Source organism: Macaca thibetana, chromosome 1 (genome assembly GCF_024542745.1).
Source record: "Macaca thibetana thibetana isolate TM-01 chromosome 1, ASM2454274v1, whole genome shotgun sequence".
Classification (NCBI taxonomy): domain Eukaryota; kingdom Metazoa; phylum Chordata; class Mammalia; order Primates; family Cercopithecidae; genus Macaca; species Macaca thibetana.
In genome coordinates, this window is record NC_065578.1 from 59,079,683 (window position 1) to 59,107,475 (window position 27,793).

Here is a 27,793-nt window from a genome sequence, read left to right on the forward strand (position 1 = left end):
GAATTTTATCCTGTAGTCAGCAGGAAGAATATCTTGTTCTGTGGTCACAGTGAGGAAAAGATCAAATTGCCTGGGGAAAAAAAAAAGGTCTAGAAATAAGTTCTCCAAATTGCATAACAGAATAACCAGATGCTTCTCTGAAATAACCATACAGCATTACTACTGTAATTGATTATCATGTTACTTTGATCTCATGTTTTCACAAGAAATACAATGTGTGTATCTGACAGCATAGGGTAAGTTATGCCGCAGTAGTAATTCTGAAATTTTAGTTTATAACAAAATAGGTTTATTTCTCCCATCATATGTTCATCTTGAATAAGCTGTGACTCTGCTTCATGTCTTTGTCACACTGGACATAGGGTGAAAGACCCTTATTTAGAACACGGGTAGTCTCATGGCAGAGAAGAAACATGTTGCACTACTTGCCAGCTTGTAAGCACTTAGAAGTGGCTCGTGGAACTTTTGCTCTCATTTTATTGATCAAAGCCAATCACACGGCCATTCCTGAATTCATGAAGGTGGTTGTACATAATCATCCCACAGGGAGGAGCACCACAAGGAGAGGCACCCCAGAGAGGAACAGTGGACTTTTGACCAGTCATATACTCCACCTCAGCAGGTTTGTTCTACTTTTCAGACTAGGAAACGATTTCAGGAAAGTAAAGTAACCTGTTTAATTCACAAGCAAAAGGTAATAAATGGTAAAACCCAGGAATGGAATTCAGGCCAGCTTAGCTACAAAGATCTGACCTCCAGTTCATCTGACTCCCAGTGCTACCCCACTGAGTCTTTTAATGTTGTTTTGTGTGCATCAGAGCCCTGTGATGTCTTTGGACTTCAGATGTATTTTGGCAAAGAGAAGCCTTTGTTCGGACCCTAATTGTTATAACGAACATCATCAATGACAGAGCCAGTCTCTGAAAGTGACCCTTTGCATTCAACCCCTTCTTGCTTAACTTAATTCCTTGTCTGTTTCAAAAGAGGAAAAGGTCCTTAGCTTTCCAGAGCAGAACAAATAGCTCGTGTGAATACACAAAAACTGTATGACCCAGAAAGTACAAAATGTTCATTCAGGGCATCAGGCTGTTGTTGCGAAACAAGCATGGGGAAATGGGCGAGGTGGCACCAGTCCAGAAAGCCAGCTGGGACTGAAAGAGTGAGGTAAGACAGAAGCCTGCGCTCCTCCACTGCATTCCTGGAGGGTAGTAATAGAAGTTAGCATGAGGGCTGTGAAATAGGTCATGGGGTGAGATGACAAGGACAGAGGGGTAGGGGCAGAGATCTGACTTCTGGTGATAGGTCCCACCTAGCACCAAGCCACAATGATCCCACTGATTTTGTTCATTAATTCACTATTAAACACTACCATGTTGCAGGCACTGTTCTTAATACTGTGGACTCAGAATTGAACAAGACAGATACTGCTCTTGCCCTCAGGGAACGTGGTGTATTAGTTAACTATTGCTGTGTGAAAATACACCTCAAACCTCAGTGGCTTAAAACAGTAACCATTGATTTAACTCGCAAATCTTAGGTTGGAAATTTAGGCTGGCTCAGGCAGTTCTTGTCTGGGCTCACTCATGCAAGTGTATTCAGCTTCCAGATTAGCTTGGATCCAACCCCTCTCAGGTCCTTATGCACAGCTCTGGAGGCTGGCCAGCTATCAGCTAGGGCAATGTGATGGCAGTGATGAAGCCACATGTTTCTCATCCTGCAGTAGAGTAAAGTGGACTTGTTTAAATGGTGACAGGAGAGTCCCAGAAAAGCAAGCAGAAACACACACAGTCTCTTCCGCCCTCGGGTCAGCCAGGAAAGTCATTTCACCACCAGGCCAGCCTCAAGTAAAGGAGACTGTGAGTAGATGCTAGCTCATGAGGAGAGAAGGTATAAAGTCACATTTCAAAGGGTGTAGACACAAGGGAGGGAGTTATTGTAGCCTCTTTTTACAGATAAATATAACTCTCAGCCAGACTTAAGTTCCATGAAAAATACAACAGAGTGGAGAGACTTCTGTTTCATGCTGTGACAGTAACTGGACTGGACTAGCTCTTCTACCACAAGGAAAACCAGAGAAGTGGACAAGGTAAATAAACTTTTCAGATATTGGAAAACTGAAAGTGCAGGACCATGCTTCCCAACAGAGAGGAACAAATGAAGTGAGCTCTACAATATCTGGCTTTCTAGCTGGAGGGATTTACTAGACTCCATTTCAAGAGGCAGGGAAACAATCAGAACACAGTAGTCTTGCTAAGATGAGAAAATAGACTGGAGTTTAGGGTGACTGACATGGGTAGAATTTGTAGAATAGAGAAAGAAGCAACAGCAAGAGTGAGCTCCAGAAATCTTGAAAGAGATCAGCTGAATACCAGCCTCTGTGTGTGTAGAGCGAGACTCCATGAGGTTGGGCAAAGGATACCTACCAGAAAACACCTACCAGAGAGCTATAAGCTTAATGATTGCCGTAGCTTTTTTAAAATTAATTTTTATTATTTTCCTTTAAGGTCTGGGACACATGTGCAGAACGTGCAGGTTTGTTACATAGGTATACATGTGCCATGGTGGTTTGCTGCAGCTATCAACCAGTCATGTAGGTTTTAAGCCCAGGATGCATTAGGTATTTCTCCTAATGCTCTCCCTCCCCTTGCCCTCCACCCCCTGACAGGCCCCAGTGTGTGATGTTCCGCTCCCTGTGTCCATGTGTTCTCATTGTTCAACTCCCACTTATGAGTGAGAACACGTGGTGTTTGGTTTTCTGTTCCTGTGTTAGTTTGCTGAGAATGATGGTTTCCAGCTTAATCCATGTCCATGTGAAGGACATGAACTCATTCTATTTTATGGCTGCATAGTATTCCATGATGTATATGTGCCACATTTTCTTAATCCAGTCTATCATTGATGGGCATTTGGGTTGGTTCCAAGTCTTTGCTATTGTAAATAGTGCTGTAGTAAACATACATGTGCATGTGTCTTTATAGTAGAATGATTTGTAATCCTTTGGGTGTTTACTCAGTGATGGGATTGCTGAGTCAAATGGTATTTCTGGTTCTGGATCCTTGAGGAATCACCACACTGTCTTCCACAATGATTAAACTAATTTACACTCCCACCAACAGTGTAAAAGTGTTCTCATTTCTCCACATCCTCACCAGCATCTGTTGTTTCCTGACTTTTTAATGATTGCCATTCTAACTGGTGTGAGATAGTATCTCATTGTGGTTTTGATTTGCATTCCTCTAATGACTACTGATGATGAGCTTTCTTTCACATGTTTGTTGGCCGCATAAATGTCTTCTTTTGAAAAGTGTCTGTTCATATTCTTCATCCACTTTTTGATGGTTCTTTTTAAATTTTACACCTTATACAAAAATTAACTCAAGATGGATTAAAGACTTAAATGTAAAACCTAAAACCATAAAAACCCTAGAAGAAAACCTAGGCAATACCATTCAGGACATAGGCATGGGCAAAGACTTCATGACTAAAACACCAAAAGCAATTACGACAAAAGCCAAAATTGACAAATGGGATCTAATTAAACTAAAGAGCTTCTGCACAGCAAAGAAACTATCATTAGAATGAACAGGCAACCTACAGAATTGGAGAAAATTTTTGCAATCTATCCATCTGACAAAGGTCTAATATCCCGAATCTACAAGGAATTTAAATAAATTTGCAAAATTACCATAGCTTTTACAGGGTTGGAATTAGCTATATTCATTGAGAGTGGAGAGACCACACTGAATACCTCAGGCAATCAATAGAGACTCTGGAAAAATCACTCTTTAGGAGCCCTCGAATGAAGGCTACTTTAGACCTACTCTAATAAAGCTTTAAAATGAGCTTCAAAAGGATTAAGGTGTCCTGCAAGTAAATTAACTCCCTATTAAAATAAAACTTAATACTCTGCAAAAGGAAGACAAGGAAAACACTCAACAATGAAAAACTTATGTAATAATTACCAGACATAAAGAACTGGGAATGTGTGACCTATAGCAAGGAGAAAAACTCAGTTAAGAGACACAGACACAACAGACAAGGACTTTTAAATGAATAGTATAAGTATATTCAAAGATCTAAACAAAAATAACAGAGAAATAGAAACTATATTTAAAAAGATGCATTGGTACTTCTAGAAAAATAAAATATATGAAATAAAAAAAATTAATGGGTGGGCTTAATGACAAACTCGACACTGCAGAGGAAACTAAGAGTGAACTTAGTTGAACTTGAAGACAGAAACTTGAACAGAAACTATCCAAACTATCTCAGAGAGAGAAGAAATGCTGAAAAATATTAACAGAACCTTAGTGGCCAGTAATTCAACATCGAGGGGGCCTCATATGTACGACTGAAATCCCAAAAATATGGGATCAGGGAGTGGGTTAAGAAAAAGTATTTAAGGAAATAATGGCCACAATTTATCCAAATTTTCTAAAAACAATAAACTCATAAATACAAGAAGTTTAATAAACACCAAGTAGACAATGCTAAGATACATTATTACCAAATTGCTGAGGATTAATGATTAAGAAAAAAATCTTAGTAACAGCTGGAAGACAAAAGACTCCTAATGAATAGGGGAACAAGGATGTGAGTGATTGTGGCCCTTTCATCAGAAGCAACATAAGCCAGGAAAAAATGAAATGACATCTTCAAAGTGCTATAAGAAAAAAAACTGTTAATTTATAATTCTATATATGGTGAATTTTTTATTCAAAAATGAAGGCGAAATTAAGACATTCTGTGATGGAAGAAAAAGAGAGGAGGAGGGAGAAAACCTGGGGAGAATTCAAGGCACAATATATTGTGGTGGTTTTCAAGAATAAGTGAGATGGAGAGGAGTCAGCTTGGGGGACTTCGTCAACACATATCCCTCCCCCAAAGATGGTTATGCAGTGATGGCAGTGGTGAAAGATGTTGTGAAGCCATGTGTATTTCACAAATGTTTCCTTTGGTTTTCATAACCCAGTGGGGACCACTAATGTCAGTTGATTTTTATGTTTATAATCCCCCATTTCTCACTTTCATCAGCACTGGAATGAGCTCTAAGAAGGGATGGTCTTGTATCTCCCTTTGTTAACCACTATCTGATTCATTGTATGTGCTCAGTAACTGTTTGTTGAATTGATTTAAAAAGACTATTAATGTGAGGCTTAGTATCAAAAGCACAGCTCCATTTTCTCTTTCCAAGTAGAAGAAGAAATTCATAAGGTTTGGTTTTTCCACACTTAGGGAGATACCACCAGCGTATGGGGGTATTGAGGAAAGCAATGCAAGTTTACCAAGTGAGAAAACATTATTAGCAATATTATAGGATGCTGTCATACATTCAAAGCTAACCAGAATAAAAGGAAGGAGCATCTTCCATTGCAGATGTACTTGGAACTGTACTTTCAGATAGTTAATGGCAGAAACACCCATGTATATGTGTGACAGAGTAAAAATAAAAACATGGCAAGGAATCTTTCATAGTGAATGTCACAGCCCAGAAAAGCAGGCTCCAGTGTTTGCCACATTTATAGCCCAGTCCTCTTCTTGCTGTTCACAGCACTGATCCTGAGCCACAGCAAGATCCTAGGGTGTCCTGTGAGTCATTTATCCATTCCTTCATTCAACACAGAAAGAGAAATAACACTCATTAGGATGTCACTGTGGGCTGGATATTTGTAACAGGATATCAAAATGGGGTCTTCATCTCTCAGTTTCACTGGAGTAACTGGAGTCCCAGTTACTGCAAATAGTACATGCCAAGTGCTATTAAACCCACAGCTGTAAAGTAGGGCACTTGAAATCCTATGTGAGACTTGCCACAGGGGCCTCAGATAACTGTTTTTGTCACCCTTATAGCCCATTGCCTACATAGAGGACTAATGGAAGAGGCAGAGACTTCTGTGGTGAGGAGTGACAAAGACTCAGCTCCTTTAAACCCTCTAGGCATTGACCTTGGCATCTGTCCATGTTGGGCCTAATGGCCAAGTTGCAGCAAGAATCTTGCCAAGTCAGTTTAGAGGCAACCCCTGACCCCTTGGTCTCTGATCCAAATATTCATCCCCCACCCTTGGTACCGGATCACTCGGGTTGGTCTTCAGCAAGAATCCTGTCCAGTGGATTTAGCCAGAATCTGTCCTTACCCCTAATATTTCCTCTGAGATTTTCCATTCCCAACCCAGCTGTATTTGGAATTGAGCCCGGTTCTATACTGAAATCTCCTTTCCCCTATTGCAATAGTTCCTGACTAAAATTTGTTTTCACTGCTTTAAATGCAGTTCAGCTCTGGTTTTCATTGACAGGCAGATCTTCCTGACCTCCCACCCATCTCCCACCAAGCGGGAGAGGCACATGGTTTCCCTTCACCAGGTGGGAGGCTTCTAGCCAAGAGAGAGTTACCTGTGCTCTGTATTTCTCTGGGAGGCAAGAATCAGTGGCACACAGAGGCCTGAAAGTTCCTCTAGGCAAGAGGTTGGGTGAGGCTCCAATGGTAGCTGAGGAGTGGGGGCTCTGTTGGAGGAAACTGCACTGCTTCTCACACTGCGACAAGGGTGTGGGACTCCATGTGGGCCCCATGGCGCAGCCAGCATAGGGCTGTCTTGGATCCCAACAAGAGGAGTCCTGGAGGGATAATGTGTCCTGAAGAGGAGCTGCACTGGCAGATGCCCCAGAGTGGGAGAGCAATGTTAAGCTAAGGAAAAAACACTGTCCACATCAAAGGTGCTGCACATGAAGGGCCCTGGTGGGATGGGGTAGGTGGTGGATGAGGTAGGAATGCCCATGAAGGAGGGAGCACTGGACCAGAGAGAAGGGCTGGCGAACCCCTGCCCACCCAGCCTGGAAACCTTCCAGTTCTAAAACTGAGTTGAGGGAAGCTAAATCAGTGAATGTATGGAGTTATATAAATTGTATATTTATTGGACTGCAAATTGTAAGAACCAAAATGACACTTAGGAAGGACGGTGAGGACAGGGATGTTTGTCGTGTCAGAAATGTAATGAACCTTGCCTGATATTTCATTCAGAGGCAAAACAGATACAGTTCACAGACTGTGGTGGTGGGGTGAGGTGGAAATAAAGCCACTTTTGTCTTGCATTCTAATGAGTCTTAGTCCCCTTCAATCTGTTACACAGACAGAATTTCATGTTTTCATATTTATCCTTATTACCACATAGTGAGGTACTGTTTTAGAGAAAGAAATTGGAGGCTTGAAGGTTTAAATGTCTTGCTCAAAGTCACAGTAAGGGGCTGTGGAGTGACAAATCAGGATAAGCCTGGACACTCATAACTAACACCCTACCTCTTTCCTTTAGGTGGCTTCGAAAAAAGTTGGCTCAGCAGGCTTGACTGAGCTCAAGGGGTGTACATCTTGACACTAGGGGTGTCCAAAGTTTCCCCATTCTAACAAAGCCGCGTCTTCACCCAGGAAGCTGTCCTTGCTACTTAGCCACCTAGTCAGCCCGGCCTTCTGTCTATAAATATGCAGGGCACTGTATTAGTCCATTTTCATGCTGCTGATAAAGACATTCCTAGGAATGTGCAACTTACAAAAGAAAGAGGTTTAATGGACTCACAGTTCCAAGTGGCTGGGGAGGTCTCACAATCATGGTGCAAGGCAAAAGGCACATCTCACATGGTGGCAGACAAGAGAGCTTGTGCAGGGAAACTCCCCTTTATGAAATAATCAGATCTTGTGAGAACTCACTATTACAAGAATAGCACATGAAAGACCCACCCTCATGATTCAATTATCTCACACTCCGTCCCACAACATGTAGAAATTATGGGAGCTACAATTCAAGATGAGATTTGAGTGGGGACACAGCCAAACCATATCATTCTACCCCAGCCCCTCCAAAATTTCACATCCTCACATTTCAAAACTAATCATGCCTTCCCAACAGTCCTTCAAAGTCTTAACTCATTTCAGCATTAACTCAAAAGTCCATGGTCCAAAGTCTCATCTAAGACAAGGCAAGTCCCTTTTGCCTATGAGCCTGTAAAATGAAAAGAAAGTTATTTCCTAGGTAAAATGCAGGTATAGGCATTGGGTAAATACCAGTGTTCCAAATAAGAGAAATTGGCCAAAACAAAGTGGCTATAGGCCCCATGCCAGTCCAAAATTCAGCAGAGCAGTCAAATCTTAAAGCTCCAAAATAATCTCCCTTGACTCCCTGTCTCACATCCAGGTCATATTAATGCAAGAGGTGGGTTCCCATGGTCTTGGGCAGCTCTGCTCCTGTGGCTTTGCAAGGGATAGCCTCCCTCTTGGCTGCTTTCACAGGTTGGCACTGAGTGTCTGCAGCTTTTCCAGGCACATGGTGCAGCTCTCAGTGGATCTACCATTCTGGGGTCTGGAGGACAGTGGCCCTCTTCTCACAGCTCCACTAGCCAGTGCCCCCGTGGAGACTTTGTGTGGGGGCTTCAACCCCACATTTCTCCTCCACACTGCCCTAGCAGAGGTTCTCCATGAGCACTCCACTTCTGCAGCAAACTTCTGCCTGGGTATCCAGGTATTTCCATACATCCTCTGAAACCTAGGCAGAGGTTCCCAAACCTCAGTTCTTGACTTCTGTGCACCCACAGGCTCAACTCCATGTGGAAGCTGCCAAGATTTGCGGCTTGCACTCTCTGAAGCCATGGCCTGAGCTGTACCTTGACCCCTTTCAGTCATGCCTGGAGCAGCTGGAATTCAGGGCACCAAGTCCCTAGGCTGCACACAGCAGAGGGAGCCTGGGCCCAGCCCACAAAACCATCTTTTCTTCCTAGGCCTCCAGGCCTGTGATGGGAGGGACTGCTGTGAAGACCTCTGACAGTCCCTAAAGACATTTTTCCCATTGTCAGCTCCTTTTTTACTTATGCAAATTTCTGCAGTCAGTTGAATTTCTCCTTAGAACATGGGATTTTCATTTCTGTCACGTTGTTAGACTGGAAATGTTCCAAACTTCTATGCTCTGCTCCCCTTATAAAACTGAATGCCTGTAACAGCACTCAAGTCACATCTTGAATGCTTTGCTGCTTAGAAATTTCTTCTGCCAGATATCCTAAATCATCTCTCTCAAGTTCAAAGTTCCACAAATCTCTATGGCAGGGGCAAAATGCTGCCCGTCTCGTTGCTAAAACATAACCTTTTCTCCAGTTCCAAACAAGTTCCTCATCTCCATCTGACACCACCTCATCCTGGATTTCATTGTCCATATCATTATCAGCATTTTGGTCAAAGTTATTCAACAAGTCTCTAGAAGGTTTCAAACTGTCCCACATTTTCCTGTCTTCTGAGCCCTCCAAACCATTTCAACATCTGCCTGTTACCTAGTTCGAAATTTACATCCACATTTTCAGGTATTTTTTCAGCAGCGCCCCACTCCACTGGCACCAATTTACTGTATTAGTCCTTTTTCACATTGCTGACAAAGACATTCCTGAGAACGGGCAATTTATAAAAGAAGAGGTTTAAAGGACTCACACAGTTCCACAGGACTGGGGAAGCCTCACAATCATGCTCACAATCATGGTGGAAAGTGCAAGGCACATCTCACATGGCAGCAGGCAAGAGAAGAGAACATGTGCAGGAAACTCCCCTTTATAAACCCATCAGATCTCCTGAGACTTATTCTTATCATGAGAGTAGCATGGAAAAGACCTGCCCCCATGATTCAATTGCCTCCCACTGGGTTCCTCCCACAACACATAGGATTTATGGGAACTAAAACTCAAGATGAGATTTGAGTGGGGACATGGTCAAACCATATCAGGCACTATGAGGTCAGTCCCCCTCCTGGACCTCTCCTGGGTGCATGCAGCCCCACTATGCCTGACTCAGGCACACTTTCCTAACAACTCAGGGTATCCTGTGTGTCCTGCTCCTCCTCTGCTATAAGTCCCTCAACTTCCAACCTGGTTTTAAATTTATATTGCAGCATGCATGTGTCTGCATCTCTTTGTAGGAGAGTGGTAGAGAGAAGATCCACAGCCTGGGTGACTTTTGGCAAATCCATGCCTCATCCATGATACCACAGATCATGTTATATTGCTTGCACATCATGTGTCATCAGGCACTGACAAAAGACAAGGGGGTCAGGGGCCCTGGAGCTTCCAAAATAGATGGAAGAAAAAGAGAGTTAGAAGAGTGCATACAGAACAAAATATTTGTGTGGGACAGGAAGTCTTTGGACAAAACGGGGGCTCATATTTTAGAGCCTTTCCATGAGCTTTGAGAAAAAAGAGATATTTTCTTCAGTTACTCACAGTCATCTATTAATTGTGGTTTCTGATTAGTTGTGCTCACATCCTATTTGGCCCAGGATCCCATTGCATTTATCAGGTCAGGATGAGTTCCCAGTGTTTTTACACTTATTCCCCCAAGTAACAGGTGTGTACTGCCCATCTAGAGTCACGGAAGATGCACAGCAGAGTAGAAATGGAACTCAGAGATGACTTCAACAAAGTCCTTCATTTTACAAATGAGGAAACTGAGACACACAATGTATTTTGGCCAGTGTCCATTTGAGTCTCCTACTTGGGTGATCTGACTGGGGAAAAATGAAAGTCCTGGATGTTTGAGAAGTTCAAGTTCAAAGCCTGATTTGATTGGTTTTATTCTCAGAATACCACTTGGCCTGTTTTCTAGAGATGCAAATTTCTCGTGGGTTACAAAAAAAAAAAAAAAAAAAACTTGCACATAGGGGGGGCTCTCACCTCCATTTTTTCTTTTACTAGGGAAGGATCAAAGCCTCCTCCTACACATTAAAAACTCAACCATGTCGTCCAGACATACCGTTTTCTTGGCTCCCCAGCTAGCTTAGCAGCTGCAAACATTCCTCCCATCCTTTTCTGTTTCCCTTTCTCACAGCATCAATTTAATTGACTTTTCTCTGAATCCCAAGCAACAAGAAGAAAGAGCCCTGTGACTTCATGGCCCATTTTGTTTTAAGCTATGTAAATTACTTAGGTCTAACTACTTGCTATGGTTTTGATGTTTGTCCTCTCCAAAACGTATTTTGAAACTTGGTCCCCAATGCTGCAGTGTTGGAACGTGGGGCCTAATGAAAGGAGACTGGGTTATGAGAGCATGGGCCTCATGAATGGATGGATGTCATTGTTATGGGAGTGGGTTCATTGTTATGGGAGTGGGTTCATTGTTGTGGGAGTGGGCTGATATAAAAGTGAGCCTGGCACCTCCTGCTTTCTGTCTTTTGCATGCACCTGCTTGTCCTTCTGCTGTTCTGCCATGTGATGACACAGTATGGAAGCCCTCACTAGAAGCTGCCACAATGTCCTTGGACATCCCACCCTACAGAAATGTGAGACAAATAAACTCCTTTTCTTTATAAATATCCAGTCTCAGGTATTCTGTTATAGCAACAGAAAACAGACTAAGACACCACCTTAGGAAAAATGATCTTTTTATAAGGCTTAGCCCAGGTTCCCAGGGAGTTCATTTGTTTGCAGTGGTACTGGGGTCAAAACTGCACGTACTATCAGTGTTACCTGGCCTTCTACTTTATAATCCTTATCTTCCTTCAGCAGCCACACCTAGAAAGAGTGAGCAGGATTTTGGCATTTCTGTTTCCCTGCTATAAAATACCAAGGTCAGCCAGGTACAGTGACTCACACCTGTAATCCCAGCACTTTGGGAAGCCGAGGTGGGTGGACTTGAGTCAGGAGTTCTAGACCAACCTGGCCAACATGGCAAAACCCCGTCCGTACTAAAAATACAAAAATTAGCGAGTTATGGTGGCATGCACTTGTAATCACAGCTACTAGGGAAGCTGAGGCAGGTAAATCACTTGAACCCAGGAAGCAGAGGTTGCAGAGAGCCAAGATCATATCACTGCACTCCAGCCAGGGCAACGGAGCAAGACTCCATCTCGAACAACAACCATCACCACCACAACAACAAAACAGGGCCCAGGGAGTTTAGGCTGGTAATATTAGCCACAAAAAGCTTACAATCTTAATTGCAAGAGAAGATCACACCCACCATCGTTAAAGGCAGTGTGAAACAACATAGGAGTAAGTGCCTGATGGAGGATTAAAGGCAAGAAAGTATTGTTAAGGATGAAAAATATTTCCACATTTGTTCCTGAAACCTGTTTCCCAGGTTGGTTAATTGTGGTCACATCCCACTTGGCCTTGGGTGTGTGCTTATGTAAACCACAGAAACTGTTTCAATGACACTTGCTTTCCCTGTCTCTAAATGAGGAATAAAACCTGCCCTGCTGACTTATCAGAGGATCAGTTTGAGACAGAAACAAGATAAAGCATGAACAGTACTACCAAATTGGGGAGCCTTCATAGCTCACTTCTGTGACTGCTCCTAGGGCCCACTTTTAACTCTTATCAACTATTTTGCACCACTTTGACCTGAGCTTCTCAACAGGTCAGAAGCAAATACATATCTCACAGAGGAAGCAGGAAGAAGGCACACTACAGATAGAACTTTTATGAAGTGCCTCATGGTTTACAAACCACTTAAAGCTCACCATTTCTTTTGATTCTTACAAGAACTTTCTTTATGGAAGGAATCATTATCCTCTTTTCGTCTCCTAGATAAAAAGGTAAATTATTTAGCATGTAAATGATTTTCCCAAGGCTAATTTGGAGGAGACAGTAGAGCTGGGATTTTGATTTAGTTTTTTCTGAGTCAAATTCCTCTGATCATTCCTCAAAATCACTTTCATTTTGTCCCATCACATCTGAGCAGGCATCAGTGGCTTCAAAACACATGCCATGTCTTCTTACTTTCCTTGCCCCTTCCTTCCTTCCTTCCTTCTTTCTTTCTTTCTTTCTTTCTTTCTTTCTTTCTTTCTTTCTTTCTTTCTTTCTTCTTTTTCTTTCTTTCTTTCTTTCTTTCTTTCTTTCTCTCTCTCTCTTTCTCTCTCTCTTTCTTTCTTTCTTTCTTTCTCTCTCTCTTTCTCTTTCTTTCTTTCTTTCTTTCTCTCTTTCTCTCTTTCTCTTTCTTTCTTTCTTTCTTTCTTTCTTTCCCCTCCTTCCTTCCCTCCCTCCATCCCTCCCTCTCTCTTTCTTTTTCTTTCTTTCTTTTTCTTTTTTTTCTTTCTTTCCCTTCCTTCCTTCCTTCCTTCCTTCCTTCCTTCCTTCCTTCCTTCCTTCCTTCCTCTCTCTCTTTCTTTCTTTTCTTTTCTTTCTTTCTTTCTTTCTTTCTTTCTTTCTTTCTTTCTTTCTTTCTTTCTTTCTTTCTTTCTTTCCTTCTTTCTTTCTTTCTTTTCTTTCTCCTCCTTCCTTCCCTCCCTCCCTCCCTCCCTTTCTTTCTTCCTTCCTTCCTTCCTTCCTTCCTTCCTTCCTTTCTTTCTTTCTTTCTTTCTTCTTTCTTCTTTTTTATTATACTTTAAGTTCTAGGGTACATGTGCACAACGTGCAGGTTTGTTATGTATATATACATGTGCCATGTTGGTGTGCTACACCCATTAAATCATCATTTACATTGGGTATATCTCCTAATGCTATCCCTCCCCACTCCCCCCACCCCACGACAGGACCCAGTGTGTGATGTTCCCCTTACTGTGTCCAAGTGTTCTCATTGTTCAATTCCCACCTATGAGTGATAACATGCAGTGTTTGGTTTTCTGTTCTTGCGATAGTTTGCTGAGAATGATGGTTTCCAGGTGCATCCATGTCCCTACATAGAACATGAACTCATCCTTTTTTATGGCTGCATAGTATTCCATGGTGTATATGTGCCACATTTTTTTAAATCCAGTCTGTCATCGATGGACATTTGGGTTGATTCCAAGTCTTTGCTATTGTGAATAGTGCCACAATAAACATACGTGTGCATGTGTCTTTATAGCAGCATGATTTATAATCCTTTGGGTATATACCCAGTAATGGGATGGCTGGGTCAAATGGTATTTCTAGTTCTAGATCCTTGAGGAATCACCACACTGTCTTCCACAATGGTTGAACTAGTTTACAGTCCCACCAACAGTGTAAAAGTGTTCCTATTTCTCCATATCCTCTCCAGCACCTGTTGTTTCCTGACTTTTTAATCTGCTCAGTGAAATAAAAGAGGACACAAACAAATGGAAGAACATTCCATGCTCATAGAGAGGAAGAATCAATATCGTGAAAATGGCCATATTGCCCAAGGTAATTTATAGGTTCAATGCCATCCCCATTAAGCTACCAATGACTTTCTTCACAGAATTGGAAAAAACTACTTTAAAGTTCATATGGAACCAAAAAAGAGCCCGCATTGCCAAGACAATCCTAAACCAAAGGAACAAAGTTGGAGGCATCACACTACCTGACTTCAAACTATACTACAAGGCTACAGTAACCAAAACAGCATGGTACTGTACCAAAACAGAGATATAGACCAATGGAACAGAACAGAGCCCTCAGAAATAATACCACACATCTACAATCATCTGATCTTTGACAAACCTGACAAAAACAAGAAATGGGGAAAGGATTCCCTATTTAATAAATGGTGCTGGGAAAACTGGCTAGCCATATGTAGAAAGCTGAAACTGGATCCCTTCCTTACACCTTATACAAAAATTAATTCAAGATAGATTAGAGACTTAAATGTTAGACCGAAAACTATAAAAACCCTAGAAGAAAACTTAGGCAATACCATTCAGAACATCAGCATGGGCAAGGACTTCGTGTCTAAAACACCAAAAGCAATGGCAACAAAAGCGAAAATTGACAATGGGATCTAATTAAACTAAAGAGCTTCTGCACAGCAAAAGAAACTACCATCAGAGTGAACAGGCAACCTACAGAATGGGAGAACATTTTTGCAATCTACTCATCTGACAAAGGGCTACTATCCAGAACCTACAAAGAGGTCAAACAAATTTACAAGAAAAAAACAAACGACCCCATCAAAAAGTGGGCAAAAGACATGAACAGACACTTCTCAAAAGAAGACATTTATGCAGCCAGCAGACACATGAAAAAATGCTCATTATCACTTGCCATCAGAGAAATGCAAATCAAAACCACAATGAGATACCATCTCACACCAGTTAGAATTGCAATCATTAAAAAGCCCCTTTCTTTCTTAGCAAAATCACACCCGAGGAACAGCGCAGAGGTGGTGACTGACTGGGGAAATAGTGATGCCCATTCTAAACTTCAGGCTCAGCTTCTCATTGTTTGGGGGCCTGAAGGTAAGTTTTTGCACAAGGGAAGTGAAGAAAATAAACAGCTCAGTCCTGGCCAACTGTTCTCCGAGGCATGCCCGCTTTCCTGTAAGACAAAATCAAAAGATGGGTTATCTTCTCAGGTGGCATTTGTGCCTAGCAGAGATAGATGTCCTCAATCATATCCCAAAAAACTGGAGCAGAGGAAGGGCCTGTAGGCCCCAGGGTGTTATGGCCAGCAGCTTATTTAGGTCTGACAACCACTTGGGTTCATCAATGCATAGAAAGCAGAAGTCCAGGAACACAAAGTCAAATGCTGTCAGGGGTCTGGCATGCGAGCTTCCAGGGTGAAGTTGCAGGGTGTAGGACCATAGAAGTGGAAGGCGAGGGCTGACCTAGAAAGGGGGTGTTTAGCCTAAGAGCTTTAAAAAAAGAATTTAACAAACATGACAAAAAAAGACAATAAAAACAACCAAATATGTTAACTTTTTCAATCCCTACAAAAATTGTTGAAAATACAAGGAATTAAATGTCAGAGCAGAGTTCCTAAGGTATAAGTCATCTTTTTCCTGTGCCACTTTTCGTCCTTAATCATAGGGGCCTTCTGGCATGGGTGGCCCTCTATATTGTGACTGCTTTGGCCTTCGTCCTTCAGTGGTTCTTTTTATGCACAGTGGCCCTTTCCCTTTGCAGGCCCTTTCCCTTCCCATTTCTTCTAAAGTGTGGTCCAAGGCTGGGTCCTGGTCTCCACAGCTGATACCTAACACTGTCCTGACCTCATCCCACTCCCTGTTATGTGTGCATGAACTGGAGGCAGAAGGACAGAGATTCAATTCAGCTTCTCCTACCTCTTAGCCACATGATTGGGGGCAAATTAACCTCTCTAGGCATCCGTGAAAATGTACGTGTGCATATTAGTGAAAATGAATATGTGTTTAAGATGAGAACTTAATATACTGTGTGAGCTACATGCTGAATCCAAATAGGCCAAATAATTTAATAATTTATACCTCAAAACAAAGTATTTTAACATGTCACCTAGGTAATAATAAACAGCTGTACAATTGCTTATTATTAACTGGATCTGGTTAATTCTCAAAAAAACAGAAGAATGCAATTTAAAAGATGACCTTTAAAGAAAACCTTTTGGGTGGTAGCATTACTCAAACAGCTTTCTGTATATTACAATTCTTTACTGTGATACTTTCCATAATGTACCTTTTATTCTGAAATAATTTCAAATGTACAAAAAACTTGGAGAGATAAGACAAAGAACCTGGCTCTCCTGAATTGTTTGGGAGTACATCGTCTACATTACCCATGAAATCTTCAGTATGTATTTTCTAAAAAGAAGGACATTCTCCAACATAATCAAAATGCAACCATCCAAGCCAGGAAATTAACACTGATGAATGACCAACATCTTCTCCTGAGGTCTCATTCAGGGTTACCAGCTGTCCCAATGTCCTTCATTAGAAAAGGGTCCAGTACAGCCAGTACAGGATCACGGTCTGCATTTAGCTGTCATGTCACCTTAGTTCTTCAGTCTGGAATAAGTCCTCACTCTTTATACAACTTTCATGGCACTGGCCTTTTTAAAGATTACAGACCAGCAGTTGTTTTGTAAATGCCTCTCATGCTGTCTCATGATTGGATTCAGGCTGTGAAGTTTTGCAGTTTTGGTAGGAATATCACCAAAGTGATACTGTGTTCTTCTCTTTTTATCCTAGCAAGTGCTGTACAATTTTGATGTGTGACATTATTGGTAATCACTTGATTAAGGTGGTGTCTGCCAAGTTCTCTTGTAAAATTATTCTTTTTCTCTGTAACTAATAAGTACTTCGAGACAATGTCAATAAACCATTCTCATTAAACTGTGATCCACTCTTTTCCATTGCTATTTCTTGACCATATTATTAATTGCTGATAGCTATCAAATTGTGATTTTTAAAATTCTGTCATTTCTTCCACATTTATTAGTTAGCACTCTACTAAAGGAAATGCTTGCTCCCCTCCCCATTTATTTATTCACTCATTTATTGATATCAGTTGGATTCATGGGATTCCTGTTTTTATTCAAAGGGTTATAATCTGTTACTATCATTACTTGTTCTGATGCTCAAAATATTCCAGATTTGACCATTAGACGCCCATTCAACCTGTCACTTCCTGACTTTTGGCACAACAATCTATTCCAGGTTGATCTTATACTTTCCCTTTCCCAGCCCTGGAATCAGTCATTTTTTCCAAAAGTCCTGGTTTCTTTCAGTGGATAATAATATGTAGAAATCAAGATCTGGGCATTAGGCATGCTCATTGCTCTCCAGATATTGTTGCCCCTCGCTCATATCAGTGGCCAGAGCTAGGGAATATATGTGTGTATATAATGTGGGTATATGTCCAAAACTGTGTGTGTATACATTATATATATATACACGCACACACACACACACACACACACACCCCCATATTTAATCTACATTTCTATATTTATTGACTCATCTATTGAAAATCTGAGTTCATTATAGATTACCTCAGATTCCAATCCAACACCACAAAGTTTGATTTTCTCCCTTTCTTTATTTGCAACTTCCTCTCATTATCCTCAATATATTTATTTATTGGATCAGTATCCCTTGTATATAACTTATCCCTCATCACTGCCACAGCCACCCTGTGCAGATTCCACCTCATACCATTTGTGCTCTGAGACCAGCTCTCAGCTTCCACCACCCCCTCCCCTGTGTGAATGTCCTCCTCGCCCCACTTGGGCTACATTACCCTACACAAGTCACTACTGCCATTTCTATTGTGTGCATTTTTAATAGCTTACTTTCTCCCTAAGTAATACGTATTCACAGCAATAATTTAAAAAAGCATGACAAAGAAAAGTATAAAGTATAAAAAATGTTTGTAACCCCATAATCTAGACAAAACCATTGTCAACATTTTAACATATTTCTTCATTGTCCTTGTGGAGAGTCTTTGTACATCATAACAAATATGATTCCTTGTAGTCAATTCTATATGCTGCTTTTACTGCTTTGTATTTTCCCATGTAATTTAATATTCTTGGAAATGTATGCATGCCTAAGTTTTGTCCTCTGTCTGTAACAGGTTGTTAAGGAAGTAAAGTTAGATCATATATGCAAAAGTGCTTAGTAAAGGCAAACGTGCTTCATGGTTATGTCATTATTATATTATTTGTGCCTGTGTTTCCCACCAGTGTGTGTCTAATTCATCTCTGTTCCCCTCACCTTTATCTCTTTATCCATCACAAATAGTACAATTAGCAACAGGTTAAAATGATACCAAATCAGTTTATTGTAAATATACCCAAGATTCTCCTAAAGGAATCCATATATCATGACAAACTGTACCTAGCAAGTCAGGAACCAGGATTAAAGAACTGGCTTCATCAGTAACCAACTGTGTGACTATTAGTAAACCATTCATTCTCGCAAACCTAAACTTATCTCATTTGTCAAATGCATGAAATAAATTCTCTCCTAACTATGTTGCATGGCTAGGCAAGGATCCCAATGTAATGGCAAGTATGAATTTGCTTTTAAAAGCATGAAAACTAGGACTGTTAGGTGTCAAACTTACGCCTGGAAGAAAGGAAACTTGGCTCCCATCCCTGGTGCTTCCACAAACTATCACTAACCAAACAGGCCAGTTACCTCAGTAGTAAAATGAGAGAATTGACCTACATTTTTGGCAAATTTCTTTCCAGCCCTATCTCCTAGAATCTAAAGATTTTAACTGGAAAGAGAGGAACTGGGTTCATGTATTTCATGAAGTTGCTTCCTGCTTTGATGGATCAAACAGGAAGCATTTAAATGAGGAAAAGTAAATATAAATTTGCGGTAAAACTTTGAAACCTGTCCTGATTATGCACACTTTAGAAGCTGTTACATCTTGTAAAGTGAAGACTTCGGAAGAGTCCTCTAGAAGACTCTTTACCAAGAGTAAAGGAACAGCAAGGAAAAGCAACTGTGTGCCAAGAGTGGGCATGTGATTAAAAAGACAGTTGTGTTGATGTTTTGTTAACCCTTTGGATTCTTCAGATTTCTATCTCCTGATCCATTTAACTGGTCCTCATCCTATCACATCTTCTGTGGGACATCCCAGATACATTGCTTGCCTTCTATGAATTTCATTCTTCTCAGAAAAAGAGATGGTAAGAACAAAGCAGCCTCAATTTCCCCCTCTTCTTGGATCCACATCATTTGTAATGTGATGTCATAGCTCTTCCCATTAAAAACTGTAGTAATATCCCCTCCCCTTAAACTGGGGCTGGCCTCATGACTGGTATTGGCCAACATAATGCAATGGAAGTGTCGGTTCCCAGTCCGGATCTTAAGAGGCCTGTGTACTTCCATTCTCCCTCTTTTGACCTTATCACCACCATGTGACTAAGCCAGGGCAGCTTGCTGGAGGATGAGGGATAATGTGAGAAGGGCATCACTGTCCCAAATGAAGATATCCTAGATCAGCCATCAGCCTGCTGACCTCTAGTCAAGATCAGAGAGACCAAGGGGGGGCCGAGCCAAGATTGGCAGAGCCACATATCTGACTTACAGACTTGTGAGCAATAATTCATGCTTACTGTTTTAAGCTGCAGAGTTTTGAACTGTTTGTTATGTAGCAATATGCTAACTGATGCATGTGTTATGAAATTAGTGAATCTTAAAGTAGAGAGGACTTTAAGTAAGCTACATTCTAGTCTTACTAGAGAGAACACTAGACTAGAAGTATAAAAACTTGAGTTTTAGGTCCTGTTCTGCAAATTCCTTGAGCATATGATCTTGGATAAGAAACAACTCTCTCTTATTTTTAGTTATCTTAAATTAAAAAGAGATCCCAATCCATTTCCTGCCTATTAATAACTGGGCTGTTGTAAGGATTAAATTAGACAATTTTCTTGCAAATGAAGTCTCTAAGAGGGTGCAATACAACTCTCAATAGCAAAGCAGCAGTGAGTCACTGCGTATAGTTTTTAAAAAGACTACTGCTAATTCAGATAAGATAATTTTTTAAAAACAGGAGACATGAAGCAACTCTGAGAAAGAGGCTTGTGATATGAAGAAAAGATATCCAGGCATCGCTTAGCCCAGAGTATCCTTTTTCCTTTTAAAGCCATGGCCTTCTAGTAAGATTCCTCTCATCACAGTTGCAGACGACATTAGGTGAAGCATTTTTGTGGAATGCAGAGAAGGTCACATTTCTAGCATTTCCACATGGATGTTGTGCAAGAGTCAAAGAACAGGAATAATTAATTATAATAATTGGAACATAATAGCTGAAACTTTGTGCTATAATACAAAATTTGAAACTATCGTAGACAGGAAGACTGGAAGATATTCCTACATCTTATATCAGCTTTCACATTCGAAGTGAATTGTCCACTGTGAGCAGAGGTGACAGAATCAGATGAAGAAAGACAAAGACAGCATTGATCGTCAGAATCAGCCCAGAGACATCTAAGGCAAGACAGCACAGTGGGAGAGCATGGGCTTCGGAGTCATACCAACATGGGTCATTCTGTTTCTGTCCTTTCTGAGCCTTAGGGTCATCCTCAGCAAAATGATGTTGTCTCAGAACATCAATACGTATTTTAAATTAACAATAAGAAAACTATCATGCATTCCACAGGGTAAGTCTGTGTAGCATTTATTTTCAGTAGAGAGTGTTAGGAAGAAAGCACATTTTAGTTTTTGATAAATGCGATCGACACTGATCCTAGCTCTGCCACGTGAGTTTTATGACTTCAGTTTCTATACTGGGTTAAGCTTCAGCTTCCTCATCACTAAAAAGTGGTTACAGTAACATAAACTTTATATGATTACACTAGAACATATGCACCATGGGAGCAGTTTTGTTTTGTTTTGTTTTCTGTTTCACTCATTCATTGTAATATCACCAGGGCTGAATGCTTGACACATAATAGATGCTCAGTAAATACTGATGGAACTAAAGAATTGTGAAATTATTTGAAATAAACTATGCAACATATCTAACTCAAAACCTGGAACATACTAAGAATTTTTGTTATTGATTTTTCAATGTCATGAGTTAAAAATATATTTTTGGACCTAGTTATCTTAAAAACAGGAGAAAAAAGAGAGTTTTCACTGCCTCTTCTTTCTTAATTTTCAAGTTACACATTATATAAATGTATTAATTAGATTTTAAAAAATGAATTAAAATTACAAAGGCCAAAGAACCTTTTCGAGGGCATACTTAGAGAGTAGAATCCAATCTAGTGAAGCCACTGACTGATGCCCATGTGGCAAATAAGTTTCTCCTTCCCCTTGTCCCTCTCTATCTCCTTATTATAGATCAGCTCTATTTCTCTGTGAGTGGGCAGTCCTTAAAAAGAACTGAGGACATTTTAAAATTTAGTAAACATGGCAGCACTCCACCGGGTGCAGTGGCTCATGCCTGTAATCCCAACACTTTGGGAGGCCGAGGTGGGTGGCTCACCTGAGGTCAGGACTTCGAGACCAGCCTGGCCAACATGGTGAAACCTTGTCTCTACTAAAAATACAAAAAATTAGCCTGGCATGGTGGCGCATGCCTGTAATCCCAGCTACTTGGGAGGCTGAGGCAGGAGAATCGCTTGAACCTGAGAGACAGAGTTGTAGTGAGCTGAGATCACGCCATCGCATTCCAGCCTTGAGCAACAAAAGCGAAACTACATCTCAAAAAACAAAAAACAAAAAGCAAACAAACAAACAAAAAGCAGCACCCAATCCTCTTTGTGAGCTGGAAGTGGAGTCTGGGTCTCTGTCCCCAGTGTTCCAGAGGACAGAACACAGGAAAGCTGAAATCTCCAGCACAGGCAATGGAGGGCTTAGGAAGTAAGGGCAGGCTGAAGCAATGCCCAGCCCTGGAAATCCCAGGGCTGCCCCCTACAGCAAGATGGAGTGAGTTGCACTGGCCAGGCTGTCTGGAGATGTTCCAATGAAAGCAAGGGAATACAGGGAGAGAGCAGGGGAGCGTTGGGAGAGGGGCCCTGGACTCCCACATGCCTGTTTATTACAACTTACCTATTGAGAAGGGTAGAAAGGCTTCTCTTTTCTTAAACTGTCCATTCTCCAGAAAATGCTCTGGATTGAACGTGTCAGGGGTGGCCCACTCTGTGGGGTCCCTGTGCAGCGCCGTCAAATTGGTCAGGATCATGGTCCCCTAGAGAAAGCAGCAGAGACTCAGGCAAGGCTTGACCCATGAAAAAGCACACCAATGCAGAGGGTGGTCATCCTCGGGCTTCCATGCCGGAGGCTGAACATACTCTGAACTGCCCCACCCTCCCCAACTGCGGTACACGGTCTCCTGTGTCCCCCAACCCAGGACCCTCCTCTTTGTCTGGGGCAGCCTACAAATTAGATTGGATTTCCCTGCTGGGAATTTTAACAGGGATGTTTGGCTACTCTTGAGTGCAGGATGGATCTTCCTTACAGGGACAGGTCAGTTTAGGTAGGTCTCGGAGGGAGGGGACATGAATACACTGATGAGAGAATAATCCAACAGTCAGTCTGCCGTGTACCAAAACCAACCCAGCTGCTCAGTGAAGCTATACCGATGGTGGCTCTACAAAGGTAAAAGACATCTCATTCATCTTGGCTTCGCCATTCTCTTTCCTCCAATGTCTAGTACACGGTACCCCACTCCCCACAGTAGGTTTAGTAATAGAATCAGGCAGACCCAGGAAAGGAGCCCCTGTCCACCCAGGTATATATTAAGAAACACAGGAGTTCCCAGAGGGAGCTTTTCCTTTACTCTGCCTTTATCCAACCCATCAACGAGATTGGTCAATGTTACTTTCACCTCCATTCCATGTCCACCATGCCCACTTAGTCCAGACTTCTTTCCGGCTTGCCTGGACCCCTGTTACAGTTTCCTAACTATACCCCAAATCCTGTCGCCCCTTTCAATCTGCTTCAGACTCTGGAAGAGAGTGAGCTTCCAGCATGATTTAGTCATGTCACTCCCCACTCCCACAGCCTCCACTGCTCATACCTAGGACTTGACACACTTCAGTAGTTACCCATTGCTCTCAGGGCAAAGACTCATCACCTGGTCCCAGTCTGGGCCACTCTCCCCCTCTGCCTGCACTCCCACTACAGGGCTCTTCTTTCAGTTTCTCAAACATGCCGTGTTCCTACTTAGTTCAATACCCTTTTTAAATACTACTTGCCTTGCCAGGAATGTTCTTCTTCCCCACTTTGTCATCAAGCTAACTCTTAATGATCCATTAATCCTCAAACATCACTTGCTTTTGGAAGCCTTCCCTGACCACTCCTGCTAGTCTGTGTTTTTAAAGACCACAGTGAGTTTTTTCCTTTGGGCAGTTATCATGTTTCTAAATATGTACTTGCACGATTAATTTTCTCAGGGTTGTTTTGCCAGACCTGAGCATTTCAGGTATGTAGTGTTTGTTGAATTCATTCAAATATTAACATATTAATATAATATTAATTCAAGGACTTTAAATCATTAATTTTCAATATTAGTATAACTATTTCTTTCTTTCTTTTTCTTTTTCTTTTCTTTTTTTTTTTTTTGAGACGGAGTCTAGCTCTGTCGCCCAGGCTGGAGTGCAGTGGCGCAATCTCAGCTCACTCACTGCAAGCTCCATCTCCCCAGTTCAGGCCATTCTCTGCCTCAGCCTCCTGAGTAGCTGGGACTACAGGCATCACCACCACACCCAGCTAATTTTTTTGAATTTTTAGTAGAGATGGGGTTTCACTGTGTTAGCCAGGATAGTCTCGGTCTCCTATCTCGTGATCCGCCTGCCTTGGCCTCCCAAAGTGCTGAGATTACAGGCATGAGCCACTGTGCTCAGCCTTTTTTTTTTTTTTTTGAGACAGAATCTCACTCTGTCACCAAGGCTGGAGTACAGTGGCACTGTGTCGGCTCACTGCAATCTCTGTCTCCTGGGTTCAAGCAATTCTCCTGCCTCAGCCTCCCAAGTAGCTGGGATTACAAGCACCCACCACCATACCTGGCTAGTTTTTATATGTTTAGTAGAGATGGGTTTCACCATGTTGGCCAGGCTGGTCTTGCTCCTGACCTCAGGTGATTCACCTGCCTCAGCCTCCCAAAGTGCTGGGATTATAGGCGTGAGCCACCACACCCAGCCAATAACTGCTATTTTAAGCACTTTCTGTACTAAGTACTAAGTTAAATACCCTACATGCATGATCTCATTTTACCTCCACGTGGATCTTGTAAAGTAGGTTTAAATGCATTTTTTCAGATGAAGAAATTGAAGCTATGAGAGGTAAAATAATGGGCCCTGAGTCAGACAGTGGGAAGAGGCAGAGCCATGATTTGAACTAGGTCTATTTGATGTCAAAGACATAGCTTGTAGACTGTGTAACACATGGTTATTTCAATTTGTCAGTTCCCAAGATGATTATTAAAGCTGACAAAAATCAGTGGCAGAAGTCTGTTGAGCCGAGCTGGTTTCCTTGAGTTAAATAAATTGCTAGAAAAATGCAAACAGCACCTGGGGAATTTAGACCTCAGCCTTTATCCACTAGATGGCCAATCAGTAAGGAAATAGCAAATGTAACAGCTGCTTTTCCTGGCTCTGCAGGGATAGTAACCAAGCAATGTCCAATGGGTAAGCTCTTCTGATTCTACTTCTTGAGATTTTCCCCAGGTATAACACACTCAGAGGTACTTAGACAAACTGGAATAGATTCACAGAGGCTGACCAAAGTGGTTAGAAAGCAAGGAAAGGAACTGAAAACATGCAATGTGGGGAGAGGGCACTAGAGGGCACATGATAGCTGTCTGTAGAGATCCTAAGCATGGCGGGTGGAGTGACATCAGAATTCTGTTTGTTGCAGAAGCAGAAAATGAAATACTGCATGTTCTTACTTATAAGGGTAGCTAAACATTGGATAGACATGGACATAAAGATAGGAACAATAGACACTGGAGACTACTGGAGGAGAGAGGGGTGCAAGGGTTGAAAAACTACCAACTGGATGCTATGCCAGTCACCTGGGTAATGGTTCAATCATACTCCAAACTTCAGCATCATGCAATGTACCCTTGTAACAAACCTACACATATACTGCCTGAATCTAATACAAAAGTTGAAAGAAAAAGAAAGAAAGAGTTCCACTTGTGAGTACAGGGAATCTAACCGAGAGCAAATGAAAAAATAACAGGGAGACGCTTTTAAAGTGGACGCAAAGCACCTCCTATGAAGGGAGAATGGTGTCATACAAAAAAACAAAACAAATCTGCTTCCAGATCCCAACTCTTCATAGTTGAGAGATCTCATGCAAACCTAATTTTTCTGAGCCTCTACTTCTCAATCCACAACATGTAAATAACAAGCTTCTTTTGAATAAACTTACTCTGAGAATTGAGTAAGACATTTTGAAAGAGGCCACATTGTTCACAACACATAATCATTGATTAATACATGTTCGCGCCTTTCTTTCCCTTTCCAGTAATGAATATTGCACATGCTTAGATTGGCTTCCTTATAAGATAATAAATTATACATCTGCTGGACGTGGTGGCTCACACGTGTAATCCCAGCACTTTAGGAGGCCGAGGCGGGTGGATCATGATGTCAAGAGATCGAGACCATCCTAACCAACCAACATGGTAAAACCCCATCTCTACTAAAAATACAAAAATTTGCTGGACATAGTGGTGCATGCCTGTAGTCCCAGCTACTTGGGAGCAACAGAGCGAAACTCTGTGTCAAATAAATAAATAAATAAATTAATTAATTAATAATACATCACAGGACTATAAGAAAAAACTGGAAAAATGCCTGTGGGGATATTATGTTAAAAACACCAGCATTAAATGTGGTGTTGTCCCAGGTGGTCTTAAATGTCCTTTCACACTTCAGCATTCTAGAACCCCAGGATCATGAAGCAGAATTTCCCAAAGTTTGGCAGATCCCTAGTCTGGTGAGATGTTCTACCAAAACAAAGAAAACTGTTCTGTGATAAAGTCTGACCTAGAACTGCTGCCTGTCGCCTGCCCGCAGACTCACAATGCACATTAGCATGGTCAAAACACTGAGAAGCACCACAGGAAAGAAACGCCAGTCTTTATCTAAACATATTTAACGTAGGAATCCTTCCTGCTCCCCTCCCCACAATACCTATTTATATCTAGCTGACACATGGAGAAAATCTAGTATCATATCAGGTATAAGATATCTTTCTCTTCCATTTAAATGACTCCTCAGGACAAGAATAAATGTCACTTCTCAAGTTCAGGTTTTCACCCCATCTAAAAGATGGGCTTGAAGATGTGGGGCTAAGCCTGCTTAGTTACCTTGGGCAGGTGGTACCCAGCCAAAGTAGTATCAACTGTCGCTTCCCTGGGAACGTTCAGGGGGACGATGTTGCCCATCCTCTGCACCTCATGGATGACGGCATTGGTGTAGGGCATGGACTCCCGGGCGGCTGTGCTCGGCTGCTGCCCCTGGCCGATCACTCTGTCAATCTCAGCTTGTACTTTTTCTGGTAAAGAGGGAAGGGTTCTATTATTTTTTAAGCTTTTATGCTTTATTATAAAGAGGTATGAGCGGTCTCCAAGATCTCATCTGTTGTATTTAAATTACTGACCAGGTTGCAAGAAATAAAATGGTTTGTAACTTTTTGAAAGGCTTATTCAGAAAACTACCAACTCTGTAAATCTCCTTGAGCCTGGTTAGGCTATGGGATGGAATGACCAGGATTAACATGGCTAAACTCCATCATATCAGACCCCAGCAGCCTTGGTGTCTGGTGAAGACCCACTTTCTGGTATACAAATGGCACTTTCTCACTGTGTCCTTACATAGTAGAAGGAGTGAGGCAGCTCTCTGGAGTCTCTTTCATAACAGTATTACTCCCATTCCTGAAGGCTAATCACCTCCCAAAGGCCCCACCTCCTAATATCATCACACTGGGAATGAGCTTTCAACATATACATTAGGGCTGGGGTGGGCCCAAATATTCAACCCTTAGCAGATCTACAGACTCTAATTTCTCAGGTAGACACGTAAGAGTGGAAAGCGAGCCCTGAGGTAAGACCCATCGGATTGCAAACTTGCTCTACAACATTGATGCCTCAAGTTACTTACACTCTTTAAATCTCAGTTTCCTTATTTGATGAGGGAGGATAAATCTACCTTCATCTTAAGGATGTTTTGAGATTTACATGAACTGATGTTTTGAGATTTGTGTGACCAGGTAGGACTGCTACCAGTTTCTTTCGCTGGTTGAGTGCTCACCTAGCCAGTGAGAGAAACTGCAGCAGTCTTACCTCTTTTCTCTTTTTCTAGAGTAATAGAGATTTTAGCTGGAGACCTGACTGCCCAGCTAAAGAATATATTTTCCAGGTCCTATTGTAACTGAGTGTGACCATATGACTAAATTCTGACTAATAGAATGTAAGCAGAAGTGATGTTTAATCCTTGGAACAAGTTCTTAAAGAAAGGATATGCGCTTCCTTCCCCCTTTCGCTTCCTACTGGAGGAAAGCCTATTGGTGAGCTGTCTTAGTGCTAACAAGAGCATCACTCTAATCACAACAGAGCAACAAGTTGGAAGGAGTTGGGAACCCTAATGACTTTGCAAAGCCTAGTTTGGATTTTTTTTTTTTTACCTGAAAGTGAAATAAATTATAATTTTTGAAAAACATTTTATTTGTGGG

General features: G+C 41.6%; 2 protein-coding genes across 5 annotated transcripts in view; both read right to left on the reverse strand.

The window, feature by feature from the left end:
- Positions 1 to 27,793, reverse strand: part of LOC126962825 (mitochondrial import receptor subunit TOM22 homolog) — a 448,771-nt gene that overhangs the window by 58,108 nt on the left and 362,870 nt on the right. The gene's annotated exons all lie outside the window — the stretch shown is intronic.
- The window catches only part of LOC126962785 (cytochrome P450 2J2), a 72,287-nt gene that overhangs the window by 25,393 nt on the left and 19,101 nt on the right, over positions 1 to 27,793 (reverse strand). For 2 of the 4 annotated variants that reach the window (XM_050804270.1, XM_050804299.1), the window contains 3 exons: positions 26,430 to 26,617; positions 22,160 to 22,298; positions 12,430 to 15,210 (listed from right to left, as the gene is read on the reverse strand). In XM_050804270.1, the coding sequence (XP_050660227.1) occupies positions 15,032 to 15,210; positions 22,160 to 22,298; positions 26,430 to 26,617 (506 nt within the window). In that variant the 3' untranslated portion in view covers positions 12,430 to 15,031. Of the gene's footprint in view, positions 1 to 12,429; positions 15,211 to 22,159; positions 22,299 to 26,429; positions 26,618 to 27,793 lie in introns of those variants that run through there. The other 2 variants (XM_050804291.1, XM_050804281.1) reach the window with 1 other exon arrangement.